Consider the following 24806-nt stretch of genomic DNA (forward strand, 5'->3'; position numbering starts at 1 on the left):
CCAGAGCTCCAGGAGCGTTTGGACAGCGCTGCCAGGGATGGACAGGCTGGGATTGTTGGGGGGTCTGGGCAGGGACAGGGGCTGCCCTGGGTGATCCTGGTGGGTTCCTTCCAGCTGTGGATATTCTGTGATTCGATGAAAATCCCTGAAGTGCATCAGAATCACCCAGAAAGTTTCGCAGTAAAGGCATGAAAAGCTGCTCCTGCTGTCGTAATTTCTGAAGCGAGAGGGCACGGAGTTAATGCTCTCCGGGCGGGTTTTTGTGGGGCCTTCCCATGACAAAGCGCAGGAGGAGTGGCCGTATCCCGGTGACGGTGATGATCCGGGCATTGCTCGGAAATCAGGTGCCGGGAGGGCCCGGGGGTTTGCCATCTGTCATTTTTCATCTGTCACCGCAACACACGCCTGGCCCCGGCTCCCAGGCAACAGGAGAAAGCAGCTCTGGAGGTGGGACATTAGCAGGGTGCAGGACTGTCTGCTTGGGCCGTGCAGTGGAGCCAGGGTGTCACAACAGCAGGACTGGGAGCAGCGTCAGGTGGTCCCATCCCGTCCCATGGCTGTCGTGAGCAACTCCAGGGCATTCTGTCCCATCCTGTCTTATTTGGGAGCAGCCCCATGGTCTCGTCCTGCGGCGGGCATCCTAAGCAAGCATTTGGTGCGAGTTTTCCGTCCCTTTGGGACTAGCCCGTCCTGCCCCGGCACTGTTGCTAGGTCACGGTCATTTCAGGAAACGCAGACAGGATTTTTCTTCGCTGGCTGACATCGCCAAATTTTCCATGCCAGTGTTCCCAGACCAGTGTGGCTGTGCTGGAAAAAGGACTGTTGCAGTGCAGTGGGTGAAGTGGTGCCCATCCCAGAGGAGCTGTGCCCGCCATTGCCGGTGCCGACACACGCAGGGATGCACTGTCCCCGGCTCCCTGACAGGGAGCATTCCGCCCTGATGGTGCCCGAGCAGCAGCACCTGGCCCCTCGCCAAGGGCTCGGTGTCCCCGAGCCCCCCACGGTCCTGCCGCGCTTCGACCCGCTTCTCCCCGGCCCCGTCTTCGCAGCCAGACTCCCGGGAGAGTCAGTTTGGCCCCTGTGTCACTGCTCTGTCACTGCGCCCGGCTCTGACGGCGAGGGTTTCCCCGGCCCCGGGTGAATTCCCCGCACTGAGAGCGCACCCATCCCCGCCCCGCCGGCGCAGCAGGCGGTAAAGCCCGGCAGACCCCGCGCCGGAGCAGGGCTAGGGGGCAGGCTGGGGACCCCGGATGACAAGTCCTGCTGCTGTAACCTTTTCCCGAACAAGTTCCCCTGCGAAAAGCACCTCGCCGTGACCTCAATGCGGGCTGCACCGCGCGCTTCCCCTACGTGGCATTTTTCCTGCCATCGCCGTCCTGTCGTGTCCGTCCTGCCACCGCCCATCCTTCCCGACCGCTGGCCTCCACCTGTCCCCCGAGCCGGCGCCACGGGACACGAGGTGGCCATGGCACTCTGTGCGCAGGTAGGCGAGGGTTCACTGATACCCAAAATGGCCAAAAGTGACCCTAAAACAATTTCGCAGGGTGCTAGGGCTCGCTTCGGGCCGTTTCCAAGGGTCCAGGAGCTTCTCACCTGGGGAGTGCAGCGGGAGATGGCTGTCCCCGGTGGGACCCCAGCACCACAGTCCCTCTGGGTCCCTCTCCAGCAGGTGCAGGGGATGCATGAGGGAGTCCCAGGGGATGGATGGGGAACCCCTGGGATGGACGAGGGAATCCACGAGGTCCCAGGAGGTGGATCAGGTGGGCTCAGGGGATGGATGAGGGAACTCAGGGGGTAGATGAGGAGTCCTGGGAGAATGTGGGAACATCTCGGAGGTCTGGCTTCATTCCCAGCAGGATCGCCTGAGGCAGGGATATGGCAGAGGACAGTGAGGGGCCAGCGAGGAGTGGTGCTGGGGAAGAAGTGACAGAGGACGGAGTAAGGGAATGACTGATGAGCTGGCGGGAGGTGACACTGGGGGGGGGTAACAGTAGGGGTGGCAAGGGGCATAACTGGGTGTGACGGTGGAGTGTTGAGGGTGGTGACAGGGATTGTTGTGGGGGTGTTGGGGGTGCACACATGGGTGATGGTGGGGTGGGTGTCGGGGGTGCAGGGATGGATGATGGTGTGTGGGAGCATTGGGGATGTAGGGGTGGGTGATGTTGGGGGATCGAGGGTGTCGGTGTAGGGGTATTGGGAGTAGGGGGGGTGGGTGATGGTGTTGGGAGTGTCGGCGGTGTCGCGGGTATTGGGGGTGCAGAGGGGTGGGTGGTGGGGGTGTCGGTGTGTTGGGCGTGTCGGGGGCGGGGCCGTTGCCGAGGCGGGCCCGTTCTCTGGCAGTGGGCGGGGCCTGAGCTCGCCCCACGTGTCCGGGGGCGGGGCCTGGCGGCGCTTCCGGTGCAGGCGCGGAGCGAGGGCCGGTGAGTGCGGGGCCCTCAGGGAGTGGCGGGGCTGGGCCACGCTTTGCCAGGGGCCCGGCATGGCAGGAAGCCTTCCTGGCTGCAGGGAGCCCGGGCCACATGGAGCAGCGGGGCAGCCCCGGACTCTTCTCCGGTTCGCGGTGTTTCCGTTCGTGGGGGCTCCTCCCGGGGACAGGCTGGGGGTGTTCAGCCTGGAGAAGAGAAGGCTCCGGGGATACCTCAGAGCTCCTTCCAGTGCCTGAAGGGGCTCCAGGAGAGCTGGAGAGGGACTTTGGTCAAGGACGTGGAATGAAAAGACAAGGAAGAACAGCTTCCCACTGCCAGAGGGCAGGGTCAGATGGGATATTGGGAAGGAATTGTTGACTGTGAGGGAGGGGAGGCCCTGGCACAGGGTACCCAGAGAAACTGTGGCTGCCCCATCCCTGGAAGTGTCCAAGGCCAGGTTGGACAGGACTTGGAGCAACCTGGGATAGTGGAAGGTATCCCTGCCATGGCAGGGGGTGGAATAAGATGAGCTTTAAGCTCCCTTCCCAGTCAAACCATGGGACTCCATGGATGGGCTCCTTGGGTGTTTTAGGTGGCTGTGGCATGTAGTCACAAGGAATGAAGGTGTGAGATGCATAAGCTGCCAAAACAAAAGCATTTTATTCTTTTCCTCCTTTCCAATTTGCTTATGCCTCTCATGTCCTCATTTTCCATCGCTCTGGACAACCCTCTGTGCCTGATTGGGCACCACCACTAAATCTGGGCTCCATCGTGTGCCCGGCTTCACCCCAGGAACATCTGGGTCCAGCTGCCTCTGGGCAGAATTTTGGTCCCTCCTGACAGCAGGCAAGTGTGAAAGCAGGCATTGATAGGCTGTCGTAGCCAAAAGGTTTTTGTTTAACTGAGCTTATTATATTTATTTCTCATCACCTTTAAGATAGTTTTTTACCTTATTTGGAGCAGGAAGCCTTGATGTCTCTAAACAGGCTGCATTTCAGTCAACTTGGACAGGGGCTTTTATTAGGTCTGTCCTTTCTGTCTCTGTGTTCTGGATCTAGTTCTAAAATTCAAATTTCCTCCCATATTTGGGAGGTGAAGGCAGGCTTGTGATGTGATTTACATCAGTGTGTTTCCTTGTGTTGGGGGACAGTCTAATAATCTGTGAGTAACACAGTTTATGTGACAAATCACCCCCATGCAGTTACAATCAGTTTGAGAAAATACTTTTATTTTCAGTCTCTGGAGATACAGCCAGAACTTTTCGTTCACATGGCAGCAGCAAACTCTTCTCCACCTGGTTCTTTGGATCTAAACCAGCCTGGGTTTGCAAAGGAGATCCTGGGAACTAAACTGGAGGTCAAATACCTCTGCTCCGATTGCAAGAACATCCTGAGGCGGCCATTCCAGGCACAGTGTGGCCATCGCTACTGCTCCTACTGCCTGAAGAAAATCATCAGGTAACTGCTGTGCTTTCAGTGGGAAGGCAAAATGCTTGAAAAGCATTTTCCAGAACAAAAGCAGAGAAAAGTGTTGTTTTCAGGACCTTCTGAGTAAGGGAGCTATGTTCAGTCATTGAGGTTCAGCATCACCCGTTCTCTAAGGGAATGTGTAGTCTCTGACTTGCCTTTGTTCAAAGTTCTGTTTTATGGAATCCCCTGAATTGTTTTTGCCACTGAGGAGGCAGTCCAGGTCTATCACCCCTCTCTTTCAGTCCTCATCACAGTCATAAAGTCATCATTTCATTGTTATGTCAAAATGGGAGAGGTTTAAGCACAAGCTGGCTTCCAGAGAAGTTTCCTTGTGTTCTGTCTCTTTGAGTGAGGGAAGCTTAATAGAAGGATTAATTGGCAGAAGAAAAAAATTAGAAATGGATGTCAAAAATACACACAAGCAAAGGCGCAATGTGTTGCTTTAAAAATAAGAAAATTTCATAAAATTACCAGAAATCAATTTATTGTTAAATCTTAAATTAGGGTTTTTTTGTTGTGTTTGATGATTATTTTTCTGTCTGGTAGTGCTGGACCTCAAAAGTGTGCCAGCTGTATCCAGGAAGGAATATATGAAGAAGGAATTTCTATTTTGGAAACGAGCTCGGTAAGGAAAAATGCGTTGAAAAAAACCTAACAGGTCACTGGTGTCAGTAATACCAGTTGCAGTTTTTGTTTAAAACACAAGCTCTGATAACCCCTTATTCCTAGGAACCCTTTTCTTTCACAGTGAGAAGGGTGATTACTGTGTTGAACTCCTGGGTGCTGAAATCCAGGTCATGTGTGTGTAGTGGTGCCCTACTTAAAGCTGTCTCAGCGATTTGGTTGCTGTTAACACACCTCTGAGGGTTGATGGGGCAACTGGTCTGGGAGGAGTTTTCAGAAATAATTAAGTCCTGATCAGAACTGCAGCCCCTCAGTAATATTTTTGGCTTGATTGTTTTTTCCATTTCAGGCTTTCCCAGACAACGCAGCGCGGCGGGAAGTGGAGAGTCTGCCTGCTGTCTGCATCAACAGCGGCTGCACCTGGAAGGGAACTATCAAAGAGTACGAGGTACAGGCCAAAGCAACGCTTGGCACGTCTGCATCCTTCTTTCCGCTGTTTTTGGGGAAGGCTCAGGGTGTTGTCCGTGCCTGCTGACAGTGGGGGAAAGTTGTCAAATCCCTGGACTTCACTGTCAGCTGGAAAGGTTCCTTGAGTGAGGGTTTGTGTGCCCTGCTGAGATCACAGGCTGGACTGAGATCGGTTCAGGTTTGCTTGAGCATGTGCCTTCCATGATGGGAACCACCTGCTCTCTTTGCAGCTGTTCTTTGCTATACAAGACTGTCAAGAAATTGCTGTGCCATGAAATGGTTGTGAATTTCTCTGTATTATATGAACCTAAAACTTTTTGGACTCCATCAGCTCACAGGAAGTGACCTGACCCCATTTCAGCTGTCTCCAGAGCTACCAGAGCGTGGGACTAGATGTTGGGTACTGTCTGGTCACCCATCACCCCAAGCTGTTCTGGGACTCAAGGCTGCTGGACAGCATGGCTTTTCCACCTTGTTTCTCCTCGAGGAGCCCACTAGCTTTTTAATCCAGGTTTTAGTCACGGCTGTGGCTGCTTGGTCCATAGCATGTGAATATATGTGAAACTTTTGGCTCCTGAAGGACAATTTTGTCATCCCTCTTGGAATGGTAGAACCACCACACAGGAGGCCTGAAATAAGAGGACTCATTTCATTTCTCTCTAACACTCGCTCCAGATAAAGATCATAGCCTGGTGGTTCACAGAGCTTTGGTAGTGACTGAGATGTATTTCAGGAACAGGTGAAACCTCTGTCCAGACTAACATTGGGATTCTCTCGATGATGCCATTGCAAAGTGGAAGGAAGAAGCAACAGTTGTGCATCAGGCCTGAGCGTTCTGTCCAGACTGTGGAGCCTGTTAGCAGAGAGATGCTTCTGCAGCTCTGCTTCCTTGTCTTGCTGTCTGAGCCTTCTGCTGTGTGCTCAAAGTTCAGTCCTAGAGATGAGGATGTCGGTGATAAATGGTTCTGCTGCTGTGAACCCCCATTTGTACATCTGTGAGAGGCTCATGGTGTGGATGTGGGACAGAAGAAGTCAGAAGTCAGGTGAAAAGCTTAACGCTGCCAACATCACAGAGTTTGGGGACTGCATGTCAGAGAATGGGATACTCTGGTACTGAGGTTTCAGGTTCAGGCTGTGCTGGTGATGTCTGCAGGTTGTTTGCTCTATGCTTTGATTTCTGCTTGTGCCCAGGAGTCCGGTGTCTTCTGCAATGATAATAGTGAGCTCATCTTCATTAGTCTAAGCTAAATTATATCTGTCAGCAACTTCCAGTGCTGATTGTACTGTGGCTGATGAGCTGTGCTGAACTTTTTCTTTTGGTTTTAAAAAAGTCTTAGTGTGTTCTTGCAGAGCTCAGCAAAAATCTTCAACTGCCAAAGGTTGTCCCTATGCATTCTGACAAGTGTTTCAGTGCTTGAGTCCAGCCAGAGCTCCCACTGGGAGTTCAGATGGGCAACGAGCTGTCCTGGGACCAGGGCCGCAGGAGCATGTTGTGCCCCAGAACTTTGCACAGAGCTGACGATCAGCTCCAGAATGGATGAGTCTGTGCCTTGTTTTTGCTCTCCACCTGATCTTCCCAAGCCCCAGTTCGGCATTTGCTGGGACAAAGGATGTACGATAGAGGTGTGGCCCTAGAGTGTGTGGACTCTGGGTCTGTGGCACACATCTTTCCTGCCAGGGGTTTTTATGAGTCTCAGGGAGTGCTGTGTGGTACAGGGGGTATGGGGGTTTGAAGCAGTGCTGGCTGTTTCAGGGGCTGAGTCACCTCTCCTGCCTGCCCTGGTGGCATTCAGCCTAAGGAATGAGGTAATTTTGTGCCCTCTCAGGAAAAGTTGGCTCTTTCCTAGGAACTGGTGGGAGGAGGCAAGGTCTGGCTTATCTCCTCCCAGATGCCTGCTAAAGAGCTGTGGTATTTAATCAGGACTGGCTGTCCCACACTGCCAGAGCCATGTGTGTGGCTGAGGAGGGCTAGGAAAGGAGGCATTGAATGGCTGCCTTAGCTCAGAGCCTCTTGGTACCTTGGGCTAAGGTTAAACCCAGTCTTCAGTGCAGAGCTGCCTGGTGCATCCGTAGTGCGCTGTGGGTAACGTCCTACAGCAGCTCAGCACTCCCACTCTGGAAAGTCCCTCAGAGCTATTTCCGACAGGACATGGAAAGTCCCTCAGAGTGAATTCACTGTTTGCTAATTTAAAAATTGTGTGTTGTGCTGAGAGTGGCTGCTCTCCACTTGCAAATGAAGAGATACTGTCACTTCTGGTTTGCTAATCTTACCAGGGCAAGCACAGGGGAAAAATGTTCTGCAGCTGGAAAGCTTAAGCCTCAAAAAAAGGAGTTAAACGGATTTCAGTTTTGCTTTCTGTTCAGGCAGACTAAAGTTTGGGTCTCAAAGGGAAACACAAAACTGAACGAGTGCAGTCTGCTTGGACATGACTTGCACTTCTGCTTCAAGCTGTGTGGACCATACGAAATATTTGTCTGGATTTATGGCTGCATTTTTCAGAGTTTGTAAATATTTAGTGGCATTTGGATAAAGTAGTTTGTGGGGGGGCTGAAGGGATTTTCCTTCTATTAGTGATCTTGTTTCCTGATGAGTCTATGTGTATGTACTTTTGGAAAATCAGGCTGTGGGCATGAGCCTTTAGATTCAAGAGCAAAGTCTGAGGAGAACTACAGAAACTAAACCCAGGCCATTAAAGCGAAAGGAAAAACCTCAGAAACGCTCCTGGTGATAGCCAGGAGAGGGAGTTTGTGGTTCCTCAGCTCTGGTGTGTTTTTCCTCCTGCCTTACAATACCCCTAGCTGCCACATCCCTCTCATGTTCATCAGCATATCATTGTCAGTTTTCATGCATCTTTTATTTATTATTTATGCTTTTCATCCCACTAGTTCCTTTCCTGTGACCTTCCCTTAGGACTAGGATGGGAGGAGGGTGCTGACAAGGGGTACACACAGGGTCAGCTTTGGCATTCCCCTTGATTACCCCAAGGGGATTTAACTCAGCCCTCTTCAGCTGAAAACAGAATTAACTGAGACATAAGGAAATGAAATTGTCCAATTTTAGGAAGGAGAACTAAGTTTTAAGCTTAAACATTACTTCAGTATTTAAACTAAGTTTTGTGGGCCTCAGATGAGCTCAGCTCCTGAGGCTGAGCTACAGTCAGGTGTGGGAGCAAGCTGACTTAATCCATGCTGGAGGGAATGTGCTTTACTCGAGTTTGTTGTTGTCACTTTGGTTTTAGAAAGTTCTTTGTAAGTGAAGCCTGGAAGGCTGCAGAAAGTGCAAAACTCCAAACCCAAGTGATGTGACTCAAAAGCCTGTGTTGTCAGAAAGGATGTCTGCTGTACTGTTCTGGGCTATGTGGCTTCTTGGCACCAGAAGAACAGGATAACCAGGCATTTCTTTCTGCCCACTCTTCATACTTAGGAGATGCTGTAGAACCTCTACCACACCTTATCTAGGGTAAACTCCCTCTTCAAAAGTGCTGCTGGGGGCCCTGAGCCAGGGGTTCTTCTGGTGCACTGTGTCATGCCCCTCCTTCCCAGCTGCACCCTGGAAATGTCCCAACAGGTTTTGGTGGTGATTTTCAGCTGAGGCTGGAACTTCAGGGTTTTGCACATTGCTTAGGGGAGAGCTGTTGGTTTTTGAAGCTCGTTCACCGTCTCCTGCTCCACAAAGTTGTACCTCTGAATGTTGTATCAGTGTTGTCTATGTGGGGTACAACACTTGAGGTGCTGTGGCAGGAACACTTGGTGCTCCTGTATCAGGATGATCAGCCTTCTCTTTAAAACCCAGTACAGTATTTATTGTCTTTTTCTGAAGGTTTTGGCTCTGGATTCTGGCCTGGTGGTGAAGTGCAGTTTGCAGCTAGCTCCAGCCTGACTAGCAGGACCAGACAATTTTCTGGTGAGAGAATCCCTGACTTGCACATGCAGGTGACCAAAAGAACCTTCTGCTTTTGGAAGAGGGATCAGACACACCTTTATTTTCCAGAACCGGAGCTGAGGCCCACAAACACATCTCAGCCATGCTTACAGTCCCCACAGTAGTTAGTGTAGCTGGCTGCCCAGACGCAGGCAATTTCCCGTCCAAACTTGTGGTGGGAGGTAAAGCCACGGGGAGTGCCGGAGAGCGTGCGTGGGAGGGGTTGGAAAGCCCCGGCTGTAGAGGGTCTGCTCTTCACTTCTGAAACCAGCTCAGCCTTCTTGTGGTGGCCCAAAAATTAATAGTTTTGACATCTGCCCCTTGGAGAATGAAGAGCTGTAAGTCACGAGGTTTCAAGTGGAGGTGAGTGCTAAGTATGCCATCTACACTGTGAGAAAACCCCTCACCATGAATGCAGCTGGGGGAATTGTGGAGGGGTTTGGAAAAAGCATCCTGGAATGTGCCACCACTTCATGCTTGTTTATAGTTGAAAGCAACCAGAAGTGGCAGAACCTAATTTAGAAAATGGCGGAAAACCTGCTGTTGCTTCAAATGCATTTTGTACTCTCCCTTGCCCTAAGAAATTGCTCTTGCCTTCACACTTGTCTTCAGTGCCTGAAACACTGCCTTGGTGTCCCTCTGCCAGCAGTCCCTAAATCAAAGCTCTGTCTGATCAGCCCTAACAGCTGATGCACAAAACTTCAACATTGAAAACAAGAGTTTCTCCCCTGGGTCTGAACAGACGTGTGAGCCAGACCCACAGGAGCCCCCACAGAGCTTCTGCTCCCTTTTGTCCTCACTCGGGTGGGCACCAGAGTACTGAGCGCCAGTGGGGGATGTGCAGGCCCTCACTGCCTGCCCAGCTGGAGCCAACAGTACCTACTCATGCAAACTTCATCTTTGGTTTTGACAGTTTCTTTGAAGTTTGAATATTTGTGATGTCAAGTGAACTTGCTTGGATCTGTCAACAGCATGTCCCAGCAAGGGAGAAGTTTGTGTCTGGCACCAGCCTGTGTGATGGTCTCAGAAAGCTCCCATTCCTGTTTGGCACTGGAAATTACAGACTGGGTTCCTGGTTTCCAGCCTTGTGTTGCTGGGCTCCATGCAGTAGCACAAGGACTGGGCGTGTGGTCACCCTGTGCCTTGTAGCCTGACTCACCTGTATAGGGAAAGGTTCGAGTAAACCTGGCATAGAAGCAGCTTAGGACTTCCCTGGCAGTTGGAGCTGCAGCACAGAAGGACATGGAGACTTCAGAGGAGCAGGGCATCATTAAGCACCTGCCTTGTGTGGTACATTCCCATCTTGCAGGCTCTGAAGCCCCTGGGGAACTGACAAGAGGTGCACAAAGCAGCTGATGCTTCTTAGCACATAGGATTCAGGTTCCCTTAAAACTCTCTCTTTTGCATTGGAGACCCACTTTCAGTGTTTTCTCTACAATTTCATGGCCCCACACTTTTCCTTGTAGCCAGGCTACAGGAAAAGTTTCCAAGGAGCCAAGTGCCGCACATGGCAGTGCTGGCACTGGAGACTAGCCAAGCCCTGATAGCCACTGCTGTACCCTGATAGCTGCTGTGGCAGCTGGCTTTCCTCTGCTGTCCTGGTAGTTCTGCTTCCTTCTTGTTGCTCCCTTCCAGCTGCCAAGCCCTTGACCTGTCTGCTTATGGTTACTGTTGCTGTGTTTGGAGGAGACTAATGGAGTGACTTTCCAAGACGGGGGATTTTGTAGGAGAGCTGCAGCATGCAGTTCACTCTGAGTCTGTCCTGCTGTCCCTTGTCCCTCTGCCAGCCCTGCCCTTTGCTGTGACCTTCCCACAGGCTCTGGCAGAGGTATCTCACAGCAGCTGATTCAACAGTGGCATTTCCTAGCTGCCTGCCTTGTCCCTTTGTTGGAAGGGGAACCCAGTGTCTTGCTGATGGATTCCTGATATAGTTACAAGACCTCCAAAAAACTGGACCTGTCTGGATGTGGCAGGTTACAGGCAGAGCGGCCAGGCACCAGGGGTATGTCCTGCTCTGCCACCAGGGTATGGAGATAATGATTTCCAGCAGAAGCCTCTTCCAGAGCTGAAATCGAATTTAGCAATGCCCTGAGATGAAATGGTGATCAGATTAAACTGCAGTTTTCCCTATTGGCTGGGAGAGAAATAGAGAAGCAGCTCATGCTGGCATTGTATTAGAACCAGAGAATATTCCAAGCTGGAAGGGACCCACCAGGGTCACCCAGCCCAGCCCCTGTCCCTGCCCAGACCCCCCAACAATCCCAGCCTGTCCATCCCTGGCAGTGCTGTCCAAATACGCCTGGAGCTCTGGCAGCCTCGGGGCCGTGCCCATTCCCTGGGGAGCCTGGGCAGTGCCCAGCACCCTCTGGGGGAAGAACCTTTTTCTACTGTCCATTCTAACCCCATCCTGACACAGCTCCAGCCATTCCCTCTAGTCCTGTCACTGGCACACAGATCAGAGATCAGAGCTTTCCCTCATGAGGAAGCTTCAGAGCATAGTGAGGTCTGCCCTCAGCCCCCTTAGGAATGATCACTGTGTGTTCCAGGGATCAACTGCCCTTTTTAAAATCCGCTTTTCCCTCTGTATGCCTGCACTCCCCTACACAGCTGCAGTGCAGAGTGCTGCCCTTGCTGTCCCAGATGAATCTGCCTCATCCTGCTGCTGGAGTGTCTGGAGAGAAACTTTGTCTGCAAATACTGCAAATTTTAAAAATACACAGCTGTCCTGATACTGAGGTGAGGGATTCCCAGTACATGCGGGCAGCTCTGTTTGCCAGTGGGCCTCCAGGCAGAGGGGAGAGCTCAGCACCTTTGAGCAGCCTGGAGAAGAGAAGGCTCGGGAAACCTCACTGCAGCTTGTAAGTCCTTACAGGAAGCTTGTAAAACGATGCAGAGAGACTTTTTACATGGACAGATAGTGACAGGAAAAGGGGGAGCAATTTTAAAGTAGAAGAGGAGATACTTAGATTAGATGTTAAGAAGAAATTCTTCCTTGTGAGGGTGGTGAGGCCCTGGCACAGAGAAGCTGTGGCTGCCCCATCCCTGGAAGTGTCCAAGGCCAGGATGGATTGGGGCTTGGAATGACCTGGGATAGTGGAAGGTGTCCCTCCCCATGGCAGCGGGGTAGAATGAGATGGGCTTTAAGGTCCCTTCCAACCCAAGCCATTCCATTATTCTGTGATTCAATTATTTCCCTCACACACAGCTCCTGACTCTGGTCCTCTCGATTGCCGTGGTCCTTCCATGGACAGTGGTGTCTGATTTTCTAACCTTTCCAGTGAGCTCCCAGGGAATGGCCTGATGGTGGGTGGTGGAGAGGCTGCTGTGAGGTTGTGTCACTGTTTACTATTAGGGAAAGAAATTGATGTGTGGATCAATCAGCAGCTTTGATTGTAATTCAGTGGGAAGAACCAGATGTTGCTGAAAGCTTATAGCTCTGCCCCATTTGATTTTTCCGCTCCTGCTGTTGGATGCTGCAGGCTGGTGTGTGCCTTGCTGGGTGAGCAGCTGTCTTCCAGCTCCACTTTAATTCTTTCATGGCTGTCCCCTCCCTCTGTTGCTTGTCCAACTTGATTTTCACTATGGTTCCCTCTGGGAGAGTGCCTGTTCTTGCCTATCCCCGCTCACAGCCATGGCTTTCTAGAGCTCCCAAAAACTTACCAAGCAAGTGCCTGGATGTCAGTGGTGCTTATTTCTGTAGCAGAAGCTACAGCTATGGGTTTGGGAAAGATATAAATATGATTGCCCCATTGCTGGGGGAGTGGAGTGTGGCAGATCAGGCTCGAGTGCCAACCCCTGCTCTTGGCTCCAGGATGGGTTGGATTTCTTCCAGCAGTGATACCATCCATCTCTGTTCTAACACCCACGTGGGGTGGGAGGAACAGGGGTTTCCAGAAGAGCCTGAAACTGTTTATACAGAAATGTTTGCATCTGCACTGGCTGATGCTTCTGGGTGTCTTTAACCATTTACATACAGAACATTTGCACTTCGAGCACAGCGGAGGTGGTTTCCGTCCCATGCTACAGGCAGGGCTGCCCACTTTTGGGCATTACATCGTGGTGCTGAGGGGAGTCAGGATGGAGGATGAATGCTGGGAGGTGGGGAATGTGAAGGGGGTGGTAGTTTCACACGCAGCATGTTGGTATGGGAGACCATAAGTTTAAAATACTCCCTTTTAAAATAGTTGCCTCTGCAGTGAAGTTTCCTTCTTTAAGCCAGACCATCTGTTCTGTCAGTGCTTGGTGGGTCATGGGGTAGATACTATCGGGTGTTTCTAGAACATGACAGCAGTAGTAGAAAGGGCTCAGCCCCTTCTTGAGTGGGAGTGAGTGGGGTAAAGGCAGGCACTTGGTCTCCTGCTCCTCTGCAGGCAGCAGTGTCCGTGAGGGCAGCAGTGTCCGTGAAGGCAGCGGTGCCCCCCAAACCCCGCTGGCTGGTTGGTCATCTCTCGAGGGACACACATTGGAACTCTGAGCTTAAAAGCATAAAAAGGAGAGAGTGACCAAGAAGCTGGAGTGGAGCTACTGCTGGTTTCACTTTCCACTTCCTGATTTGTGACAGGGTGAGGTTTGTGCATGTTCCCACAGAAGGCAACAGAGAGATTGAATGTGACCATATTTTCAAACAAACATCTGGTTTCAGGTGGCTGCATTAGAAATGCTCCTGGTTGGATTTTTTTTCTGTCCCTACCAGGAGACTTCAGTGCTCTTATCTTTTAATTTGAGTTTTGATCTGCATATTCATGGTGTTTCCAATGCCGTGTTTCAACTGGTGGGTGTATAATGAGAAGGTTTAAGCAGTGTGGAAATGACACAGAAGCAGAGACATGTTCCAGCATTCCATTTAGCCAGCACTGTTGCCCAAGAGTCTACTGAGGACAGAGGATCATTTTGCCTTGGTCATTTGTTCAACCTCTCTGGCCATCACCGAACCCTGACTCTGGCTGCAGGAGTTGGTGCTTATATGAAGGGGCTGGTAAATGAAACAATTTAAAAATATTTTTGTTTCTGGTTGAAAAATGGTATTCTAATACAAATGTGAAGATACAATCAGACAGCTCAGCCTGGTGTGTGATGAGCTGGCACAGGGCCTGTACCTCAGCTGACTGATAACCCTTACAGTGGAAAAATTACCCAAAATACCCTGTTGAGGTAGCAGGTCACTCCACTCAACCTGCCTCAATGTGTCTTCTCATGGCAGAGCCATAAATGGAGTTTCCCGTTGAGTATCATGGCCATCAATGCAATAACTTGATTTTTTAAAAAATCATTGTAGCAGCTTTTAAATAGAGGTTGAGGCTATGTAGGCACCCAAAATTGGGATAGCCTGGAAGTGACAGGATGAGTCAGCAGCTCAGAGAGATCACCTTGACCAAGGTCTGAGTTAGGTTGGTAAATCCAGCTCTTGGCTCTTATAAAGTATAAACCCAGCCCCATGGGATTGTGCCCATCACAGAACCTCCGTGAAGCTTTTATTTGAGGACAAATATCTCCTGTATGTTCCTTCACAGGCTCATGATGAAATCTGCCCTGAATTCCCGTTGACTTGTGAAGGCTGTGGGAAGAAGATTCCCAGGGAGAAGGTATCCATCCAACCCTGTGCTGCGGGGGTATTTCGTGTCCTGATGGGCTGAGCTTGGCATTCTGGGAGCAGGGAGGTACAGAGTCCATTAGGAAATGAAGTGTGGAAAACAGTGGCAGCTGTTAGTGTGGATGTTAGTTTTCCCTAAGGATGGGTGTGAGGGAATGTGGCTCAGGGGCACTTGCAGGTCAGTGTTGGTACTGCCACTGCCACCTCCCTTGGAACCATGTCTGGGGGCAGAGCCTCTGGGAAGAGCACACTCTTGGGTGTATGTTCTGTGTAGAGCAAATGCATCAACCACTGCTGCAATTTTGGAAAGAGAGCCCATCTCCAGCTATATTAATCGATATCTAATTAATCATCTAAAGGAATACATGCCTATAGCATCTCTGGGCTGCTGGCTTCTGGGACAAGGCTCAAAAGTCTAAAAAATTAATGTTTTGGGAAATATTTTCAAACAGCACATGTATCTGAAACCATCTTGCCTTCTATGGGCAACTACTTTTAGTAGCAGTGTTGGAAAAAGCCCTTTAGCAGGGCAGGGGAACAGAGGCAGCTAAAAGAGGAGCAAAAGAGTTCTTCTAAATGGGCAGCGTAAGGAGGGGCTGAGGGTGGGGGTGCAACCCACCTTATCTGCAGGCTGGGGTGTGGGGTACAGCCTGGCTTATCTGCAGGTGGGAGCTGAAGCCCTGCAGGGAGCCAGCTCATGGGGTTCCCATGGGTGATTTACTCTATGTTTAAAAATTAACTCCTGTGTTTTTCTCTCCAAACTCTTGTTGATTATTTGCTGCCATGTTAACTCTGGATAACCCAACTCATTACACAAGCCAGATGGATCTAGGAGCCTTTAAAAAAGTAGTTTAAAACTAGTTTTAATTGACATCTGTTGTAGCAGATGTAGGAGTTAATTGGGGAGGGAATATGGTGGTTGTTCAGAACAGAGCTCTGGTATCTGATGGTGAGGAGTGTACTAAACTCAAACTGAAGCTGTGACAGTGCTTGTTGAATTAATCATGCGCTGTGTGGGAACCTGAACGAGTCATCTCAGTGCTGAGGGGTTAGTGGCATCTCTCTGCAGAAATGTAGTGCTGGGATGGAGGTAAAAATACCAACCTGTAGCACATCGTGACCAGAGTTGTGTGAAGTGCCCAGAATAAAATGTGCCCTTGTTTCATGGGGTTGTTGCCTATGCCCCCCATCCTCAGCCCTCAGGGAAGCTCATTATTCTGCATTCATAGCTTTTACCTGTACCCATTGCTTTTTCTCTCTTGCGTGTGCGGGTGAGCAGTGAGACCTCCCAGCCATCAAGAGAAGGAGAAATTAAGCTTTCTTCAGGGGTCAGGGCTGTATTTGTATTCCAGCAAAAGTCAGGCTTGATGATGGGCAGAGCTCAGGTTTAATGGGCACTTTGTCAGCTGGTGATTAGGCACAGCTTGGGCATTCTTCATCTTGGGAGTTTCCGAAATGTCAAGGGGATGCAAGGGGAGCACTGGGAACACATAAGATCTAACACTGCCTTCCTTCCTGCCTTTCTAGTTTCGGGACCATGTGAAGACGTGTGGCAGATCCAAAGTACCTTGCCGGTTCGAGGCTGTGGGCTGTGCTGAAGTGGTAAGGGCTCCTCTCTTGGGTTACCTTGGGGCTTTTCAGTCTCAGCATTAGAGTTCACCTGCAAACTACTGTTGCCGAAACTTTCACATGTGTTTACCTTCAGGTATTTGATTAAACCCATTGCACATGGAACTTCATATCATCTGTTGTGCAGAGTCTGTGTGTCCCAGGAATGAAATTCCTGTGGAAGGAAATCTCCTCCTACTTTAAGAGCACCCTAAGTGCTTTGGGACTCTAGTGATTATGCTGCTTTCAGGGGGAATGGCTTCAGACTGCCAGAGGTCAGGTTTAGATGAGATTTTTAGGAAGAAATTTTTCCTTGTGAGGATGGAATGGCCCTGGCACAGGTTGCCCAGAGAAGATGTGGCTGTCTCTGAATCTCTGGAAGTGTCCAAGGCCAGGCTGGATGGGACTTGGACCAACCTGGTTTAGTAGAAGGTGTCCCTGCCTAAGGCAGGGAGTGGAACAGGATGAGCTTTAAGTTCTCTTTGAACCCAAGCAAGTATGTAATGACTTTTGATTACAGTCATTTTGTAAGTGAAGAACTCGGGCCAGGCCATATTTCTCTATGTCACTTAATTTTTGCAGGTTCCACTGTTTCATAGAAATCTCTCCTCCGGGGGTTATGTGAGGCTTTGTCCTTTTTTGCTGTTAAATACATCTGACAGGGCTTTTCTGGGAGGGGTTGGAGGAAGGCAGAGCAGACCAGTATAGTTAGGGGAAAGTGTTTAGCATCCCTCATTGTATGTGATTTGAAGCATTTCTAAAACAAAACAAAAACCCCCACCACCCCCACCAAAACACATTTTTAAAAATTCTTTCCTCTTAAAAATTCTTTCATTGTTTTTTTCCCCCTATAAATTATAAACTTAAAGCTGATGTTGTGACCTGGATAGAAGGAATTTGTTCTGTGGATGGTTACAGGGTAGATTGCATATGCTGAGCGGGGGATGTATTTGTCTTCACGTAGGTGGAAAATGAAAAGCTCCTGGAACATGAAAGGAAGTGTTTGGCAGAGCATCTCTACATGCTGCTGAGCTCTGTGCTCAGCCTCAAGACTGATGCTGGGGACCCGAAACCCCTTCCTGTCCTTTCCTCATCACAAAACAGCTCCCCACTGCCGGCAGCAAACTCACTGTGCTCGGAGTCAGAACTCTCCCGGTCCCTGGAGCTCTTGGGAAGGTGTGAGGCCCTTGAGAGGAAAACAGTGACCTTTGAGAACATTGTCTGTGTGCTCAACCGGGAGGTGGAGAGAGTATCCCTGACAGCTGAAGCCTACAGCCGCCAGCACCAGCTGGACCAGGAGAAAATCGAAACACTGAGCAACAAGGTGTGTAACTGCTCGCCTGAGCTTCCCAGCACTCCCAGCAGAGACTGTTTCCTGTTTCCTTTCCATGTCATGAGCTAGCAGAGCTGCACCACCTGACCCTGAAACTCCAAAAATCTGAAGGCAGAACTAAAATACCTTTTGTGCCTGTGCCTAACCCTCAGCAGCTCCCAGGAAAAGATGAGAATTTAACTGACCTGTGTAAAGCATCAGATCTCTGTTAATTATCAAGTTGGGCAAGATATCAAGGGGTTCTTTCTCAGCGAAGTTTTCCAACTAGAGCCAGTGCACTCAGAATTTCACTGCATCTCACTAAATCTGTGGGGCTTCTCACCTTCCAGACCTTTCCAAAGGAGTGCTGCCTTTGCCAAAGGAGTGCAATCAGTGCTGCTGCCTGCAGCAGCAGACTGGAGGTGTGAAGGAGCTGCCTCCACCAGTCTGCTCCAGCACAGTCCCTGTGGAGTGCACCTGGTGTTCCTGGCACCTGGAGTGTGCAGTTTGCAGTGTTCCAGTTGCAGCATACTCTGGGCAACTGATCTGGCATGATCCCGTGTGAGCTGGCAGGGACAAAACCTTCAGAGGGTGTAGGTTCTTTTCTTTCTCAATTTAGTTTTGTCACAATACTGACTTATTGGGGATTTTTTTCCCATCCTCACTTGTGCTGCTCAGCCAGTGGAGCAGCTCCTTGGAAGGACTTTTACCTTGGCTATGGGAAAGTTTCCAGCTCAAGCACTGAGCTGTATCGATGGATCTTCTCCAGAGTGACAGGTGCAGAACGAAACTTCAGTGAATTGGCTTATGTTGCTCGATTTCTCCCTCCTACATTCCCTGTTTATTCTGGAGAAAGTCTCTCACTGAGGAGCAGTCCCGAAGGGATGCTGGAGTCTGCCAGGGTTTGCCATCTGTTCCAGGCCCCAGAGCCCGCGTGTTTCTAACCTGCAGTATGTATCCCACTGAGCAGGTCCGGCAGCTGGAGAGGAGCATTGGGCTCAAAGACCTGGCCATGGCTGAGATGGAGGAGAAGATCCGCAACATGGAGGCTTCCACCTACGATGGAGTTTTCATCTGGAAGATAACGGAGTTTGCCCGGAAGCGTCAGGAGGCGATAACAGGCCGCTCTCCTGCCATCTTCTCTCCAGGTTTGCAAAATCCCCAAAATCTTTTGCATCTCTCTCTGGGTGTGGGTCTTGTGGCAGATCCTTTGCTTGGGAGATGCTGCCAAGGCCAGGCTGAGAAAATCATGCCAAAACCAACAATATTCCATGTGGAAGGGAGTGTTTTGACTTGGATAGTGAAGCAGGCTGAGCAGTGCTGTTCTAAGAGGGAAGAGAGGGCTGAGAGGAGATGCAGTCTGTGGATGGGATGAGAAAGTGAACTGGCTGTAATTGTTTGGTTTGCATTGAATGTAAAGGCAAGGAAATACCAGCTGATATCTGTGTTAAAGAAAAGGAAGTGGCGTTCCTGCTTGCAGTGAGGACAAAATGATTGCCACAGGGTTTGGCAAAGGGCGCAAAATCTTGAGTTCAAAACAGCAAATTGTGCAAGGAAGGTTCATTCAGGGCCTGACCCGGGACAAGCCAGGGTGAAGCCCATCAGTCTGGGGGCAGAAGGGGAAGGGCCTTACTCGTTTCTTGCTCTGCTCCTTGCCTGGGCCAGGGAGAACAGGATGCTCAGCTGCCTGGTCCCTCTCCCTGGCTACTCTCACCACCCTGGAGCCGCCCTTCTCCTGTTCCTCGATGAGTTTTACATTCGAAGGGTAATAGGAGTGCTGAGAAGGCCCAGAGGGGCAGTGAGGATGTTGTCCTTGGACTAGCAAAGAGGTCATCTGTCCTGAGAGCTTTTGGGTGAAGCAGGTGGAGAGGAAGGAGCAGAGGAAGTGAGCTGGAGATTACCAAGAGGGACGCAGTGATCAGGGACCTGATCTGTTGCTCCTCACCCTGTGGAAGAGCACAGTGTCTCTGCTATTCATAGTCTGCCTGTTGGGAAAAGCACCAAGTCCTGCAGTAAAATATTGGCTGTGACCTCTGATCTCTGCCTGTGCCTGCTGAGCCTCACCAGTCCCAGATGCACTGCTCTGTGCCACTGTGGGAGGGTGACTTGTGTCAGGTCCCTTTTCAAGCTGCGAATCTACCACAGGCATTCCCAGGACTGCTGGGGAAGGAAAGTGCCTGAGATCCCATGCTGGCCATGCCCAAGCCATGCTTTTGGGGTCCAAACGAGAACTTAAGTTCACTTGCCCCAACCAGAGGCACCAGCTCACAGTAGGGGTGCTGAAGGTGCTCTGCCTCCAGCCAAGTGTTTTACTGGGGGGGTTGTTCCTGCTCACCAGTGTTACTGCCATGAACCACAGCTCCTTCAGCCCTGGGGTGCAGGAGGATAGGCCCAAATCTGGGGCAGATCTCTCCTGGCAGTGAGGAAACAGCCAATGGACTAGCAGCAACTGCTCTGTGCACAGCATCTGCTCAGGCCAGGGGCTGCACTGCCTGGCCTTGGGCTTTCCAGACCACCACTGGTGCAGCCCAGACCTGGCTCCTTCCAGATGCCAAGCTTAAAAGCCCTCAGAGTTCAGAGAGATCTGCTGGTGCCAGGCTGTGCTACACTGGACCCTCACTGTGCCTGTTCCACACTTCTCTGACAGCTTTCTACACCAGCAAGTATGGCTACAAGATGTGTCTGCGTGTGTACCTGAACGGGGATGGCACCGGCCGCGGCACCCACCTGTCCTTGTTTTTTGTGGTGATGAAGGGACCCAACGACGCGCTGCTGCGGTGGCCCTTCAACCAGAAGGTGGGTCTGGAGCAGAGCCCACTGTGTCCAGCCACGGCCTCTCTGGTTTGGCACCTGCTTGAGCTTCTCGGCACTGTCATTCTGGCCTACTTGGCAAGGCAGAGCAAGGGCTCTGTGTTGGCTGCCTTGGAGGTTCCACAGGTGTGCTGAGAGCACCAGCTGTGCTGTGGGACCAGGGGGTGACATGGGATGTTTGGAACCCCACAGAGCCGCTGCAGGGATTGAGGGCAAAGGAAGGTTGTGGTGGCCTCAGAGTTCGGTGACAGTGGGTGCTCACTCCATGTCAGGAGCTCAGATCCCAGCTCCTGGGCACTGCAGGTTTGCAGAAATGGAGACTGAGGAGTGGGCACAAGCCAATGCAGAGAGGAAAACAGCCCTGGCTCAGGGAATTAACCTGTGTGCAGTGTCGGTACTGAGAACAAGGTGTAGGTTTTCAGTCAGTCCAACAGCCCTATGCTGCTACAGGGAAGTTTCCAGTGACACGGAGGATGTAGGAATGGGGAAGATTACGGGTTGTTACTGAGGTGACATTCTCTGCTGGTCCCGTTCAGAGGCATTTCTCCGATTTGCAGGTGCACAGGGTGGCTGTGGCTGCTGGTATCTGCACATGTCACAGCAGGTCACTGGGGCAGGTTTCCATGTGTGTTTTATTCTGCTACTCCCCTGTTTTCACCTTTCCCCACAGGTCACCCTGATGCTTCTGGACCAGAATAACCGGGAGCACATCATCGACGCCTTCCGCCCTGATGTGACGTCCTCGTCCTTCCAGCGCCCTGTCACAGAGATGAACATCGCCAGTGGCTGCCCCCTCTTCTGCCCCGTGTCCGTCATGGAAGCCAAGAACTCCTATGTGCGTGATGATGCCATCTTTATTAAAGCCATCGTTGATCTCACAGGCCTCTAACCCTCCTGACCTCAGAGCAGTGAGTGTGGAGCCAGCCCTGCCCAGGGCATCTCCTGCTTGTGCTGCACTTCAGGCGGGTCTCAGAGCAAAAGAAGGTGGCACAGAGAGGGGAAAAGCTCTTCCTGAAAAGGAACCTTTGCTCTGAGTGGAAACCAGGTGTCTGATGGGAGCCATCTTTCGTGAGGAGAGGGTTAGTGGACACTGGCAGGCTGTGGGATATGGAAAATTCCATGCAGGGACTTGGGTGTCTGAACTACTGCTGTCTGGACTCCAGTGGAAACCAGTGCAGCTCTTGCTCTACCAGTTTAGCCAACATCCATAGCTCTCTGTAGTAAAACAGCAGTTTGCCCTGCCTGAGCTCCACCTCCTTTGGATTTTGGCTCAGGTGTCTAGGATTTCCTTCTGAGATCTCCATGTTCCTGGAAGTTGTGTGCTGTAGGGTGCTATGGCTCTGCACTGCTGGTTGCTCCACGCCCTGGGAGACAAGGAGAGTGTGTGACAGCTGCAGTGCCAGCTGGGCAAGAGAGACACAGACTAGTTTGATGCTGTTGGTGTGTTAGGAGGGTGCTGAGCCCAGCTGCAGGGCAGGGGTGGCCTGAGTCCAGCCCTCACTGGGTGTGTAATGGGTGGTGTGTCCTGGAGTGTGGAATGGGGCAGGAGGTGCTGCTGCCCAGAAGGGACTGTGGGGCAGCACGAGGGGTGCCTGTAGGGAAGGAGAAGTGAATCTGCTGTGGAGATTGTCCCTCCTGTGCCAGGAGAGGAGGGTGACACAGAGCTGGTGTGCACCCTGAGAGCCCCAGGCCCTGCCCCGCTCTGCCCTGTGTGCCGAGCAGCACTGGGTGGGATGGGTGCTGTGCTGGGAGCTGTCTTTGCTCATAGGCAAAGGCACAGGATCTGAACTGGCTTCACTCCCAGGGTGGGACAGCTTCACCAGCCTTCCTAGGGCTCCTGCTGCTGTCGAGCTCCATGTCCATCTGCGTGGTGCACAACTGCTGTGTCTGGGCACTGCCACCTCAGGCTGTGCGATATGTACTGTCTGCCCATGCAGACATATTGACCATGGTGGCCTGCAGTCACCAGCAGCAGCTCTCCCTCACTGTTCCTCCCCATCCCTGAGCTCAGGAGTCGTGGGCCAGCTGGTTCCAGGTGACAGCAACCTGGAGCTCTTCCTCCACTCAGCCCTATGTTGAACCTGCAGCCACCTGGGTAGGATCTGGGGGCTGGAGAAGTGAAGTGTTCTGTCCCCTTTCTGTCTCTGGGCAGCACCTGTTCAGCAACCATGAGAAAGTCTCTCTTGGTGTTAGTGGGAAAGAACTGGCTGCCACATCTCTGCATAGTGCCTGCTGCAGCTTAGCTGTAGCTGTGGCCATGGGTAGCTCTGGATGGGCCCTGATCCTGGGTGGACTCAAAGCTTTGTTGCCTCCTTTGCCTGGGCTTCCCACACCTCTGTCAGTGGCTGAATGTGCCCCAAGAGATGTTTTGTTGGTGACAGGAACCAGCTGTGAACACTCTGCAATGATCAGGGGCCCTGGTTGGCTCCTGTGCTGCTCCTCAGGCAGCGGAGCTGGAGCATGGTCACCCTCCTCGATGGCTGCCAGGGACTGGCCCTTCACTGCCAGCAGTTCCTGCTAGGTGCCCAGCCTGGGTTGGATGGCTGCAGAGCCTGCTTGGCTTGTGATCTACTCACACCTTGGCTCTGGCACAGCCACCCTGAGGGATCCAGAGTACCATAAGGCTCTGCCCTGGCAGGGAACTCTGCAGGGTCTGGCTGTCCCCGCATGTGCTGGCACTTCCCTGACCTGCCCCTGGGGCTGTTTGGAATGTCCCTGCTGCTGCCCAGGAACTCAGGGTTCCTGCAGGCTGAGCTAGACCCTAGCCCAAGCTGAACCTCTTGCACCCGTGGCTGCTGTGCTGGCCAGGGGCTCTCCAGACAGGTGTTGGGGTGACCTGTGAGCCCCCTTTGGAATTGCTGCTTGGAACTTCTTACACCTGTGTGTGCAGGGCCTGGAGACAGACCCAGCTCTTGCTGTTGGGGAACAGAAGCAGGTTACAGCACAGTCTGAGGTAAGAGAGGGGTGACAGGACCCTTCCCTTTGTGCAAGTCCCGTTCAGCCTGTCCTAAGCCTGTCCCTTGACAGATCAAGCCCTGTGTCGCTGCTCTCACCCTGTTGCCTTATGAGGAAAATCCAGGCTAGCAGAGCCCTGCTCCCATCTACAGCAGCTCCCCAGGGATGCTTGGAAAAGCCTTCCTCTCCTGGAAGGGAGAGGAAGGTCAGCTCTGTTCATAGAGTCGCTGGGAATGAAGTGTTATGTAGGGAGGGAGCTTGTTCTGTGCTGCTCAGAATGTCAGCTCATGGGGTGCTGCCTGCAGTGGGATTGGGGGCTCTGGCAAGGTAGTGCCAGGAGGGACTGTGGAGACGCTGGCTCACTTGGGTGGGAGTCTGGGCTGCTTTCAGGGTGGGAGCTGGTCCTCCTGCCCCCCAGCACATGTTTGGAAGGTCGATGGGAGAGTCGGTGCTGCAGCAAAGCTCAGGCTGAGTTCTTCAGGCCACGGTGTTACTGCTGGAGGGGAAACATGGCCTGTCAGCCCCTCCCACCACGAGCTTTTTCCTCCCCACCCTTCTGGTGCTGCTGATGCTGTCCGGGCCTTTTTTGGCTCTTAGCAGCTATGGAGCTGGCAGCCGGAATTGTGCTTATGTGCTGCAGTCAAGGGCCCAGCCCTTTCCTGGGCACAGCTCTGCCAGCCTAGCGGCCACATGGACAAACACTGGACACAAGCCACCGCTGCATTTTTGTGGGGTTTTTCCCCCTTTTGACCACACAATCTCAGTCTGGCACTGTGAACTAGGTTTTGTTTTCCTTGAGGGTGTAGTTTGGTCAGAAGCACTAATAAAAATGTTTGAACAGCATTGTCTGTATGAGCCAGGGGATGCCTGGGCACAGCATGGGAGAGGATTGCCTGGGGGTGGGTGAGTTCCTGTGCTGGGGAATTATTTCTGTGCTGGGAACTCTCCCCTGCAGAGAGAGTCCCCTGCCTTTCTGCAGGAGGATTCCCAAACAAGGAGGGAAGGGGGAGCTATAATGGGAAGGGAAGGAGCTGGAGCCTGACTGTTGGAGCTCCACTGGGACAAAGGCCAGTAGGCGCCAGTGCAGCAGTGCTGGGCCAGTGATTCCAGTGGTTCTCCTGCTGCTAAGGCAAATCCAACACTCCTGTTCCTGGGTTGTAACAGCTCTGAGCTCTCCTAGGACAGGCTGCTGTTGGGAGCCCAGTGCCTGCAGGACACCTGTTCCTGCCCCTCTCAAGCTGCAGCACCAGCCCATGGACTAAACCCATGTGGGGGCAGCAGCCTGGTGGCCTCTACTCACTGTGTGTGGAAGAGACAAACACAAAGGATGACCACGGGACCGTGTCCCGTCTGGGAAGCCCCCAGACCCCCTTCACATCACAGCAGCTGCTGCACCAGGGAGATGCAAAGGGACAATGAGGGGATAGTGGCATTTGCAGGTCAGGAGGCTGCTCTTGCATAGGAATGTCAAACAGCACTGGAGGGCTCTCTGCTTACCTGTTTTGTGCCTGTTAGTGCTTGGAAAAATGTAAATCCAGGAGGGATCCAGCCCCTGGCCTGTCCTGGAACCTGCAGTGTTCAGCCCTGGCTGCCACGGACACTTGCTGCCCTTCGGCCAGCCCCTGTCTCTCTCCTGTTGCTC

The 24806-nt window shown here is 52.0% G+C and overlaps 1 protein-coding gene across 4 annotated transcripts; it reads left to right on the forward strand.

Moving 5' to 3' along the window:
* Positions 1-1351: 1351 nt before the first annotated feature.
* On the forward strand, positions 1352-24007 carry TRAF2 (TNF receptor associated factor 2). Of its 4 annotated transcripts, none has more exons than XM_088177408.1 (10): positions 1357-1483; positions 3642-3862; positions 4421-4499; positions 4848-4946; positions 14399-14470; positions 16006-16080; positions 17051-17410; positions 18369-18546; positions 20046-20194; positions 20880-24007. In XM_088177408.1, the coding sequence occupies exons 1-10, from the start codon at positions 1466-1468 to the stop codon at positions 21096-21098; spliced, it is 1470 nt and encodes a 489-aa protein (XP_088033534.1). In that variant the 5' UTR covers positions 1357-1465; the 3' UTR covers positions 21099-24007. The 4 variants fall into 4 exon arrangements, with proteins under 4 accessions (XP_088033535.1, XP_088033534.1, XP_014736529.1 ...); XM_014881043.2 differs by lacking the exon at positions 1357-1483 and adding an exon at positions 2330-2420; XM_088177410.1 differs by lacking the exon at positions 1357-1483 and adding an exon at positions 2439-2553.
* Positions 24008-24806: the final 799 nt, after the last annotated feature.

The sequence above is a fragment of the Sturnus vulgaris genome, chromosome 22 (assembly GCF_052056855.1).
Source record: "Sturnus vulgaris isolate bStuVul1 chromosome 22, bStuVul1.hap1, whole genome shotgun sequence".
NCBI classification, from domain to species: domain Eukaryota; kingdom Metazoa; phylum Chordata; class Aves; order Passeriformes; family Sturnidae; genus Sturnus; species Sturnus vulgaris.